Source organism: Plectropomus leopardus, chromosome 22, assembly GCF_008729295.1.
Source record: "Plectropomus leopardus isolate mb chromosome 22, YSFRI_Pleo_2.0, whole genome shotgun sequence".
NCBI lineage: Eukaryota > Metazoa > Chordata > Actinopteri > Perciformes > Serranidae > Plectropomus > Plectropomus leopardus.
In genome coordinates, this window is record NC_056484.1 from 21,250,102 (window position 1) to 21,263,040 (window position 12,939).

Here is a 12,939-nt window from a genome sequence, read left to right on the forward strand (position 1 = left end):
GACCCAAAAACAAAGCCTATACGGAAAACTTAGAAGTTAATTTCTCACCGACTGATATGTGTCTGGATGTGCCAAAGAAGGTGTAGAGCAGGACCGGGTAGAATGAGGAGTATAGACCATAAACTGGAGGCACAGCAGCCAGCATAGCATAGGCTAGCCCTGTGGAGCAGAGGAGAGGGAGAAATGTAACTAAACTGAACAGTCCCAGAAGCCAAGAGATTGCATCACAACCTCAGAGCGACAGAGATACTAAAACAAAGACAGCGTGACGCCTAAAGCAGCCCTTTAGGAGTTGGCAGCTGGCCCTTCACAAATTTCAACACTTTTTTCATTCCAGATGACTAGCTTGGCCAAACGGAGCATGTGGCTACTGTACAGAGCTCTGGAATACATAACATTTTAAGCTTTATCAGCCTGTTTAGATATAGATTTTTAGGCTTTCAATATATAGATGGATGTCAAATAAAATGTCTTACTGCTCCCTGTCACAGATCCCTCAAGTCTGTAAAACTTTACTGAAAAGAAGAGCACGATTCTTTCGAAAGATTCTCCCTTATTTAATGTTTTAAAATAAATGTATGTCTGACTAGTATTTAACACAGTGTTGTGGCTGGGACTGCAAGGCTCTGACCTTGAGGGAGTTGCACGACTCCTGTGCTGAGACCTGAGACCACGTCCGAAAACAGGTACTGCTTGACCGGATAGGATGGCAGCCATGTCAGAATAGGCAGAAAGCTCAAAGCTGCCGCCTTGGCCTTCTTAGATGAGCACCTATGAAAGATGACAAGTGGGTTATTTATCAGATTATACCCTTAATTAATACCGATAAAGTTAGCACAGGGTTTCCCCACACATTCATTTATTTGTGGCGGGCTGCCACAATCAAAACGTCTGCTGCCACAAATTTATACCATATTTTGAAGTTGGACAATTCATTCATGAAATTATGTACACCTTTGGGTTATTAATTGCACCACACTCTGGGAGCACAGAGCACACTCTGGGCACAGACAGAGCAGTAAAACATCAGGTGCATTAAGAGTGAGACTTTAATTATATAATGGTTAGAATGTTTTCTAATATTTATTTGTATTTTTTATTTAATTTTATTATTTACATATTAAAGAACAGACTTAAATGAGCCCTGTAAGATCATTTCCTTCTTGTCTTGTGTGTATATACTGTACACATACTGATTCCATGTTTTGCACAATAGCACTTTAGCAGGACAAATCCAGAGGGAAATTCTGCAGCCTGAACTTACTGGAACTTCTGTGCCAGCCTCTGTCGGAGGGTGGAGGAGTCTTCTTTACGGTGGAGAAGCTGTGACCGGATGATAGCTTCATCATAGACGGGACGCTCTATCCTGTACATCAGCGGTGAGCCCGCATCCTCCCGAGCAACTGCAGCTTCTTCTTGCTCCATATCAGAGGCAGGAGTGCCAGCCATGATGAGTCAGAGCGTGTCTTATCTTGCCAACTTTATCGTCTCATTGTCATTGTCATTGTTCTGTCCGGTACGTCTTCATTCCTGTCACTGCTCCAACTTTAATCCGTCTGCACTTCCTCTGTCTGCATGGAGAGAAAGAGAGGATAAGATTAACCATTAGGGCCTGCTTTTATATTACACTCACACTCATATCACTATGTGCACATGTGCTTTTCAAAATTAAGCTTTAAAAAAAATTACATAGTAATATTATTTTCTACTTTCATTGGGTGAATTTTTAACTAACATCAGCCTTAATCATAAATATCAAGTATTCATTAATGTTCAAAATTTGAACCCTTTAAATTTTTGTCACCATGCCACAATATTTTGGATGAAAAAAACACAAATAGAATTACTTCCAATACACTACATGAAGTCGATTTTTTTGTATTATCACAGCCTGGGATGTGTCAATGAATAGTGAAAAAATTGATTGTGACAGTGCACATGGTGAAAATAGCATATATTTTCTCCATATGCCAAATATGGTTAAAAAAAAAACTGAAAATGACATTATCAGGTGGAAAATAACTACAAGGGGTGACACACAGAAATAATGCAATGCATGTTTTTATGCTTTGATGGCTGTGGGATACAAAAAAGAATGTTTGGATGGGTTCCAATGGTGCATTTTTTGCACTTAACAGTATGAATGTAACAATTTTGTTTGAACAGTGTATTTTAGACTTATTGTACTGAGTTGGAAATTCCAAGATCAAACAAAATACACAATCTTGCCAAAATTTCTGTCATATGCATGAACACAGCAACATTTTGAAAAAGAAATGAAGAGTGAAAAACATCAAAAATGCGCCAAATAGTCCATCAATAATCCAACACAAACTGGTTTGTTTACCACTACTTTATGATAAGAAGAGTGGAGTGAGGATAACCGACACAGCCTGTGTGTTTTGCATTTTTGTGCTAAAAACTTGCTTTGGATTTGCATGGCTGCCATCTTTGAGTGAATGTTTATCTGCTTTTTAGCAAATATTTGGTTAAGAGGGGGCCCTAAAAGAATAATAACCTGTCTTGTTTGTCCTACTGTATATGTGAAAGAGGACAGTTGGTCATCTGAACTCCACTGCATGATGTATGATGTTGCCCTCAGATAAAGGGAGGTGGTACGGTATATAACTTGAACAGGAAATAAATGACTCAAATTGCGGTAATAGTTGCTGTAGAAATATAAAGTGTCTTCATAGTGGCTTCATACAAATTTTACAGTATCTCCTGTGATTTAAAAAGGCTTTAATCAATACAAAAGTTTAGCATATGCCTAAATACACATTCCTGTATCCAATGAAGCCCCAAGTTTGGGCCTTAATAAAATGTAAACGGGTGAGTAAGACGGACAGTTGTCATGAATGTTATAATTAGCTAGAAATACCAAAACTGTTTACATTCCAGGCTGTAGACATGTTTATTTCTGCTATAACATTAGATATGTTAATATGGAGGTCTATGGGGCCTTTTGGAGTTCGCCTCAAAAGGCCATTTGAGAAGCTGCAGCTTTAAACAGTTCTGCTTTAGCATCTTTTTTTTCTGCCTTGAAGGTTGTGCATGACCCACCCTTCACCAAAACCATATTTCACCATTTCTGGCTATGATAAATGGCATGATTTGGAGATTTTTAAGGAGAACATGCATTTAAAACCCATTTGCAGATTTTAGGAATTTTAAGGGTATATAAAATAAACACAAAACACAACAATTTAAAGTTAAATGTCCCTCCTCTAAGCCAAATCAAAAAACATATCTACCTCCCCAGTGCTTAAAAAATCAACTAAGGTGCCTCCCTTGTTTTGCACTACCGCCTCCCCTTTGATAAATAATGTACAGCCCCTAATGCCAAACACTTTTTAACTGCCATGATTTTCAGGTGTGCACTTATACATAATGTAAATAGCCTACCTGTTGTGTGTGATATTTCCATATTTAAATGTGTATCTTTGCGATGTGTGACGAAGAAAGTAACAGATATTACTGGGGGGACCTTTTTTTTGAAAAAGCACAGTTAAAAATAATAACATAAATGATGGCCTAGTTCCTTTAAGTGTGCCAGTGAGCTGTTCCCGTAAGTCAGCATGTATAATAGCAGAACCTTCTCTATATGGAATCCAGCCATCATGAATGTTATAAAAAAGCACCTGTGCTTTTCCAGCTATGATATGTCAAAATGTCTGCTGAGATAAAGATCTACTGTGTTAACATTTAATAGGTTTCCTCAAGCATATTTTGTTGTTGTTTTTAAGTTTAACCTTACTTTCATCATTCTAAAACGAGACGACGCCATGATATCTTGGCTCATGTGTTACTCGGTGGCCCGACACATCAGTTTTCTTAATTCAATCAAGTCTCTGACGCACTAACAGTTGAGAGCCTCGAGCGTTTTCCTTTCCTGTACGTTAGCTAGCAAACACGACGCTGATAAAGGACGAAAATGTAACTTAATACATTTGAAATGTGGAACAAAAATATTTTTTAAAATGTCTCAGTAATATTTAAGTTACAAACCAATGCCGAACTAAAATAACGTTATCCTCGCTGTGACAGGAGAGGGTTTTTTTCTGGCTCTCCACAGTTCAGCATTCAAGCTAACATGAAGATGCTAATAAAGCAGGACTCTTACCTCCGTACTCCAGCTCCTGGGGAGATGCTGCCAGCTGCAGACTGTCAATGAATCCCTTAAGTCGACCTCTTGAGTTAAAGTTTAGCGAGCGCGACGTCCTTGGGGGACAGAACACGATGCCTACCTGTTATAACACAAAGATGGTCTATGTAGAAAGGAGAAATTACTCTATTGTGAAATTCCTGTCAAGCTTCCGGTCGCCAACGACCCCCACGCATGCGCTCTCCTCTTGCGCTCAAACTAGTTTGTAGTCTTATACGCTGCGAGAATTGGAGCTGTTTTTCCCTCGCAGATAACCAATGCTTTGATCCCACATGAGTTTCAGTTTGATGAATTTTGAAATTTAGCTTTCTGTTGATAGTCATTTGCAAACAGTTAAAAAATGTACTTAGAGGCAAATATTTTATCGTTTTTTGCAAGTATACCCATATCATAAATTATTTTCTTTTTTTTAAAAAAAAATGTATTTGCAACTTCCCCCAGAAGCACATTTATAACTTTTTCTTCTTATTTTCTTTTCAAATTACATTCAGTTTTATTTTATTTATTAATGTAGGGTTTTTTTCTTCTTTTTTTTTCTTCTTTTTTTTTTAAGATTTCTTTGTTACCTTGAATAAGATTCCTGTTGGGAATTCAGTTTATTTGTCACTTGATATTGTAGGCAATAAAATCAAATTTCAGTGAAATCTAATCCTATCAGTTCCTCTGATGTGTGTTAAATATAAATAAACTAAAACAAAATATATCATTAAATAAATGAATAAATTCATTTTTTGTACCCTCACCAAAATAAAACATAAAAGCACTACTGGACTTCTCTTTGGTGAAAATTAAGATATTTTCACCATAAGGTAATGCAGAAAAGGCAGAAATTAGCGCATACAATTTCACTACATTGCAGGAAATTAATTCCTTGACAATCAAAATGTCCTCCTTTCACCTTTTTATGTCTTAATCCTTCTATATGCCCCCCACCCAATATTGAAATGAAACCTATGCTCTTGAACGTGAGATTTACAAGGGGGATTATCACATGACGTCGGAGGTTGATTTCATCGTGCTCCGAACTAACGTTAGAGTGAGAGCTCTGTCTCTCTGTGGATCTCTGGCAGTTTAAAGACAGGGAGGTGGATAATGGCAGCAGAGCCGCCGGCGTCATGACGTATAGTCACGGGGCTCTCTCCTCACATGCTTCAAGGGGAACCAAAAAATATTTCACAGTTTTCCACTGCGTTGTTTTAATAAATTAATCAATTCTTAGTTGTCATCAGCAAAGTTTCTCAACCACTCCTCCCCATATGTTTCCTCTTTACACTGTGATTCACATCTGTCTAAGAAAGATTTATGTTTCCCAACACATGATGATGATTATGATGATGATGACAGAACAGTACGAATGTGTACTCTTCTATGGTTTTATATTATTATATTTTATTATTATTATTGGAGATTTTTTGCAGCTTCTGAGGAAATTTTCATTAAGTCATCTGTTATCAATTATTCATAAGTGTCACCACAAACACCTCTCTGGAAAAGTTTTCGATAATACTGATACCTTGATCCTTTTGTGTTTTTCTATATAAATAATAGACATATTTGTCCTCTGCAATATCAATGAAGCAAACATCTAGAATGCAAGTGTCACACCCACAAATGAAAAATACAAAAAGTACAGAAAAGAGGAAAGTGGAGCAATTTTTTACATTGTATTATATTAACAGATGACTTTGCTGTATGACTTGAAGTCATGTTCAATGAGAATTAGATTAGTTGATGCCATCCATCTTTTTGTAGTAACAATGAGTTTCCATTAGGGGGCAATAGTAGTCAAATAGTGAAAGACCTTTACTAAAGTAAAGATTGTAGAGTTCATTCATACCATAGATCCATGATTCACTATAGTTACAAACAATATGTGAAAAACAAGTGGAAAATTACAAGAGAAAAGTACAAGATATGATTTCATTAGTTTGATATACAATATGAGAAAATGCTTATAATGTACATATAGCCGTGTCAGCTGTGTCATTCAATGGTGAAGGAAAAAATACAACAGTTTCCTCTGAGATTATTGTAGAACAGCAAATTATATACTGTAAAAGAAGTTAGTATCTGGGCTGCCTGAATTGTTTCAGTTAACTGAATCTGAGAAGATGATTGTCTTCGCAAATTCAGTCAATTCAAATTTTAACAGCCGCCCAGAAACTAGTTTTTTTTAAGTTAGAACAATTCATTTCTTGTTAACAGCATATAATAAATCAGTTATGTAATTTATTTGTCACATGGAATTACAACATACAACTCCAATGAAATGTGATCTCATCTCCTCCTTAATTTTTTGTACTGTAATTTTGTCCTTTTTGATCTTCTTTCATTGTTTTCTGCTGTGTTATAACTGTCCATGTTTCTAGAGAGTTCTGGTGATGGTTTCTGGTTCTAAAATGATTGAAGTTGCTAATGGTCAAGATGTGTTAGTTGGAGATGGATATATATATATATATATATATATATATATATATATATATATATATATATATATATATATATATATATATATATATATATATATATATATATATATATATATATATATATATATATATATATATATATATATATATATATATATATATATATATATATATATATATATATATATAGTACCTCAAATTTGTACCTAAATACAGTACTTGAATACATGTTCTTAGTTACTTTCCAATGTTGCTGAACAGTGCTGTGGCAAAAATAATGCTACTGTAACTGCTTTTATCTTTGTCAGTAGGTTAAAGGGGAATGAGTGCAGGTTGTTTGTTCATTGGTGTCGATGACCTCAGTGATAAACCCACAGTACAACAGTCTTGTTAAACTTTTGCAAAAACTTTGTTCGTCACAAAAAATAACTTTTTATATCTCTGCCCAAGGGTGTAGGATTGGAATCACATATGAAATGGGTTGGTCTTCCTCCAGAAAATCGGAGGTGTCGTACAACTACTTTTCCTGCATCCTGGTGAACTTTTCTGCATACATTTCTTGTGGAAAGGTCTTAAATGTTCACAAAAGAGAAGTCTTTTAGCTACTTTTTATTACCCAGACAGGCCCCATGTACAAATGTTGGCTGGGATGCTCTGAATATTGAAGGGGACAAGTCCCCTACATTCCTGTTGGTAACCAGTATGCCCTGCAACAACTGTGATTGAACTTTATGTATTCACGTTTTTAATGCTAGCTCTGGCTGATCCACACCTGACGTTTTGGAGGACTTTGAGAAAACATCTGAGGAGTACAGGTAAATGAATTCTGAGCATGTGCTGTAGTTATCATTGAGTTACTGGTGTTAATCAACTGTGATGTCAAAGACTGTGTTATAAATATTTTGCAGTTTTGTTTTGATCTTTGGGGACAATGAAACAATAGTTTATTTCTTCTTGAATTTAAAGTGAGGGAATACTGTTATCATGATGGGTTTTCCAACGTTGTCCTTTCAGATGGACAAAGAATTAGAACAAACAGTGATGCTACTTAAAACTGTCTCTATACTCCCTGTGTCTCAGTCTTACTAAATATATTTATTTATGTCTCCATGTTTCTGCAGCAGTCAAACCTTACAATACGACTTACCCAAAGCTGTGCGGCGCCAGCATTGTCCGGGTGAGAACACTTCCTGTTTCTTGTTCTCACTTTGATTTTTTTATGACCCAACTGCATTGTCACCGCTGCTAAGTAATACAGCAGACACAGTCTATCATGTGCTGCCAGAAATAACAATGGTCATGACTCCTGTGCATTAAAATAAACAGCTAAAACATGTATGTATACAACAGACTCTTTACAAATGTATAGTGTCATCTTTTAAGTCATTTTTCAGTGTCATGAGGTGTTAACATGCAAACAGCATTTTAATGTTGCAGCTCCTTAAGAGGGAGGTAATATTAAAACTACTTAACGTTTCTGTATACAACATTAGGAACAGTAATAGAGCAATAAACAACCATTTTCTATGTAAAGATATAGTGGAGTCATGCGTTCGGAGCAGAGAATTTGTGATCCGAGCTTCTCTGTTTTTTGTTTTGGTAGACAGTCTGGCAGCATTGATGCATGCGAGTCCCTAGCCCCTTTAAAAATACCTGTTCAAGGTGGGAATGTTGCACCATTATTCCATCTCACCTATCTTTATTGGTACAATCATGGAATGGGAGGACATTGTCTTTTCATTGCCTCAAGTATGAGCCAGCAGAACAGGACGAGTGTAATGTTTGGGACCCACTACCAAGAGATTTAAAAAGCAGCTAGCAGCAGTTAGCAGCTACCTCAAAAAAAGAACAGCTACCAAAAATGTCTGCAAACTGGGGATACAACGAGGTTCAGGAGCTTCTTACCCTCCAAGCAGAGGACAAAAACAACCACCATATAGGTATGGTAAATGATTGTAATTACCATATTATGCTATTGTCATTGTTTAGAGAGCAGGACATGAATGTCATGTTCGGCTTCTTTAATACAGAGTTTAATTATATAGCGATGCACGCAGCCATGCATTCTGTCCAAATTGATCATACAGCAGTATATCAAATCGAAATTTGCAAATTGACTGTATTTCTTACTACTAACTCAAATGTATTGATAAATAGCCACAATAATAACTACATTACTTGTTATTATTTTCCTTATTTACCCTTAGTGCCTTGTCTTCACTTAATGACTATTTTCAAATTATCTGTTTTATTTGTTAATGTATATTGTGTACCACAGGGAGTTTGAAATTTCGTTGTATGCTTCTTTGTGATGATAAAGTTCTTCATCTTCTTGATTCTCTCTATCATATAGTAGAGTTTAAGGATAATGTTGTCACCTCCATGCTCCTGTCTCTCCATTGTATTTCCTTGTGTCCGCACTTCCCTTATTGTCTACCATGACCCCAGTTCACGTGTGTGTTTGTGTGTGAGTCTCGTCCCTGTCTTGCTGCTAGCCTGGACTCAGCCTATCAACACACTTAGCTCATCACCTGGCTACAATCAGCTCATCACCCGACTTTCCTTGCTCTCATTTATTACTTGGTCTCACTTATAGCGATGCCAAGGCCTCTACTTTATTGACTCTACGAGTATGAAGAGTGTCATGTATTATACCTCATCTAATGCTTGTTTGTTCCCTGCCTGATTGCCAACCCATTCCCTATGCTTCCTCTGCCGCCATGCCGACAAGCCACTCTCCATTCCCCCTCTCCTTCCTGCCATTCACTCACCTTGGTCATCTCCTGCTTCAATGCTTCTGCAATAAACCTGTTCAACTTTATCTACATCCTGTCTGTGTTCTATGCTTAGATCTACATACTTGACCCATCAAGTAAAGTAGAAATATCTCAAAGTTGTTCTCAGTTCTTTCTTTTTGTCTTTACCTAGTGCAAACACCCTGTTCTGTCCTCATATTATGTAACTTATAGAAAAGTTAATCTGAGTTTTAAAATCAAAGGAACAGGTGCATGCCAGAACCATTTCCGAACTTCCTTCATGGTGATCTCAATTACACAATAGAGTTCCCCGGGATTGCGTTTTTCAATGGGCCGATGCAAAAAGCTCATGGGATTTCATAAATGTAATCACCAGAAGTAAAAAGCTAACGTTAGGCTATAAAAAAAACAACACTACGCTCACAGAATTATGTTGCCTCCACAACGAGGCTGTAAAGCCATGTTCGGTGCGGCTCTGTGTGATGATGTTCTGCAGTTTCATTCAGCCACTTATTAGCGATTGCTTCTTTTTTTTTTTTCAACCCTTTGAAAGCTGAGCAATTTGACTTGATTTTTTTCAAAACATGGACAGACAGGATGGGCCTATCATTAACATTTGTTTGCTATTGTTTATTTTTTTGGGAACAATCCAAAATCCACTAGAAAAATTCCATAGGCTTTTTTAATAGATGAACCAAGGCAGCACCAAGTTCTGCATCAGCCTACTGCACTCTATATAATTTGTTTTATCAATCCTCCTGTCATAAATGAATTTCTAATAAGATATTTTCTTGTTGCTGTAACGTACACATACACAGTATCTGTTTCACGTTATGATTTTATGGTTTGGCACCATCGACTGTTTCCACAAGATAATAACTTTAAGTCTATAAAATGGGACTGTATCAGTATGAATCACATGTATCAAAGCTCATTGTAAAATAAAGTGGTTGAGGACCATTACTGTCTCGTCTTAAAATAGCAGCCTCATCAACCTTGAAGATTTCAGGAAGGAAATTTCCATCCTGGAATATTAGACAATTACAGCTGCACAACTGCAAAGTACCATGATAGTATTGAGAAAGGTAAGTGAGTTAAAGAGATGGAATTTTTCCTTCTTATCCTGCATTCTCCACACTCAGAAACATATCTGGCTTGAACACTGACTATGTTTATGTGCACAAAATATCCTGGGTTTTCATTAAAAAAAACAACACTATTCCTACTGAACTGTTTACATGGTTAATGAAAACAAATATTTCACTAATATTCCTGTTTACATGCACCCACTGCTGAAAAAAACAGCTTGACCAGCTTATAATGGTTAATCTGGTTGACCAGTTTAAGGTATGTTCTCGCATAAATTTTGTTGGTTTAGCTGGCAGCTTGTGATGGTCACTCTAGCTAGTTTATCCATTTAACTTCCCGGAAAATTGAAAGCAAATCCATGTCCTTGAGTATGGATAAATTACAGTGTCATGAGGGGGAAGTATGAAAAGCAAAGGGCATAAATCAGTCAAGTCTTCTGTCATGTCTTATGCATAAAGAAAAATGTGCTCAGCTTGATGGGCTGGTTACACCAACATGTCAAGCCATCGAAGTCCGGCAAGAACTAAGTCAGGACCATCTCAGACCATCTTCGACCAGCTAAAGCCAGCTAAAACCAACTAAAACCAGTACCAGCATAAGCTAACTGAATGTTGTAGTGATTTATTGATGCTTGAGGGCTAAATGCAGAACCTTTAATCAATGTAGTGGCTTCTGTGGAAATTAAACAAAATTGCAGTTATTTTTAAAATCAATCCATCTTTGTAATTTCAGCCCACATCTTCTGGCAAAAGCTCAGTGTTGATTTCCTGCAAACGTCCTGTAACACTTATTTGAGTGTGAGTTGAGGGGTTGGAGAGGAACAGAACAATAAACATGGAAACCCCACTCATCTCTAGTTGAGGATTGCTCAGTGCTGTGGTTGAAGACATAAACACTTTGTTTCCTCCCTAAAAATCTAAAAATCTAAGACCCAGAAGTGAGTGACTGCTGAGAGACACCGCTGTTACCTTTTGGTTTGGGTTAAAAGTTATCTTTATACTCTTTGGCGTGTGTATAATCCCGTGATAACTGAAAGGAAAGTGTTAGATTATCTTGTTGGGTCTAGATAAGAAAAGAGTTCACACACTTTTGCTTTTGAAACAACATCACATACAAACATTTTAAACACAAGAGATCCTCACAGAATATAAAAGACTAAGTCAGCATTTTGTGAATAGACTTATTTCCAAGAGTTGTGTGAGAAGATTCACACAACTTTCATATCTGTTTGTTCAATATGAAGCTAGAGGCAGGAGACAGTTAGCTTGGTTTAGTCTAGCTTGGCTTAGCTTAGTTTATTTGAGCTTAGCTCAGTTTTCCTTAGCATAACAAATTGTCTGGCTCTATTAAAATGCAGATCATTTGTGACCTTTTAATGAAATATAGGAAAAAAATATTTCTTTTATAAAACTTGAATGTATGGGCAATTAAACATACTCTTACTCAAATAAACACTCCTTAAAATGACTCAAAGTTCACAGAGTTTTGAACACTGGTCTCCTGGGGAAAGACCTGGGGAAAGTCTTGTCAAGACCACTTCCTCATTTACTCCTGTCAGTTTATTTGTCATGTGATCACAGCCTTCTAAATTACATAGATTATGCATATATTTTTGGCCCAGGATATATATGAAGCTATTGTTGTGGTACCCAACCATTTGTGAACTGTGAACGTAGTAATTGCAAGTTTGTGTAAAGGGAGGAATTCAGATGAATTTTGAGTAGATTATTTCCTGTGAATGTTGCATCAGAGATAAGTTTCCCTGTTACTTTCCAGAACTGTTAGGGCAGGCAGTTCTCTATCTGCATTATTATTTTCTTAATCTTTAACAATCATATTTACTAGAGAGGCTTCTTTTTTGACAAATTCATTTTTTTCTCCCTGACACATTAGTTGTTTCAAATGCGTACTTTTCTTATGATGGACTTGGCTGTTTAGGAGAGAGTCAAGGCTCTGTCAGTATAGCTTGTGATCATTTTTTTCACAGTGCCTCACAATATGCTGTGAGATTTCTTAAATAATGATAATCCAACCTTGAAAATAACTTAATACTTAATAATTTAATTTAGTTTTTTTCACAGAAATAAAGGACATGCTGAGATATAGTCATTTTTTTTTTTTTTAAAAAAAAAGAAGTTGTTTTACATCCCTTAACAATTAAGAAGGTGTCTAAATGACATTACTAGGTTAGTTAGCAGACAAACTCTTTTTCGATGGCGCTCTATTTTGTGAGTAGTGTAGGGCTTATGTAATTTCCGAGGAAGTTTTCTGTAATTTTTGCAGATTCAGCAGTGTCTTAAACGGAATAAAATACTCTACTAATACAAGACTAGAGTGAATTAGGTGCCTTGAAGTGTGCACCAGTTGAGCACTTCAAAAAAGAAATTGTCTTCAATCCTGAAATTTTACTGGGTTGCAAAATTTAAAACAAAACATACATTTAATAAATTCAACTTTGAATTTAACTTTTATATTTGTTATTTACCATTATCGATTTTTT

The 12,939-nt window shown here is 36.3% G+C and overlaps 1 protein-coding gene across 1 annotated transcript in view; it reads right to left on the reverse strand.

The window, feature by feature from the left end:
• Positions 1 to 4,283, reverse strand: part of slc26a5 (solute carrier family 26 member 5) — a 28,369-nt gene extending 24,086 nt beyond the window's left edge. Inside the window, exons 1-4 of the mRNA XM_042511672.1 lie at positions 4,124 to 4,283; positions 1,265 to 1,571; positions 632 to 771; positions 49 to 159 (exon numbers count right to left, since the gene is read on the reverse strand). Coding sequence (XP_042367606.1) covers positions 49 to 159; positions 632 to 771; positions 1,265 to 1,449 — 436 coding nt within the window. The 5' untranslated portion in view covers positions 1,450 to 1,571; positions 4,124 to 4,283. The remainder of the gene's footprint in view (positions 1 to 48; positions 160 to 631; positions 772 to 1,264; positions 1,572 to 4,123) is intronic.
• Between the last annotated feature and the right edge of the window lie 8,656 nt (positions 4,284 to 12,939).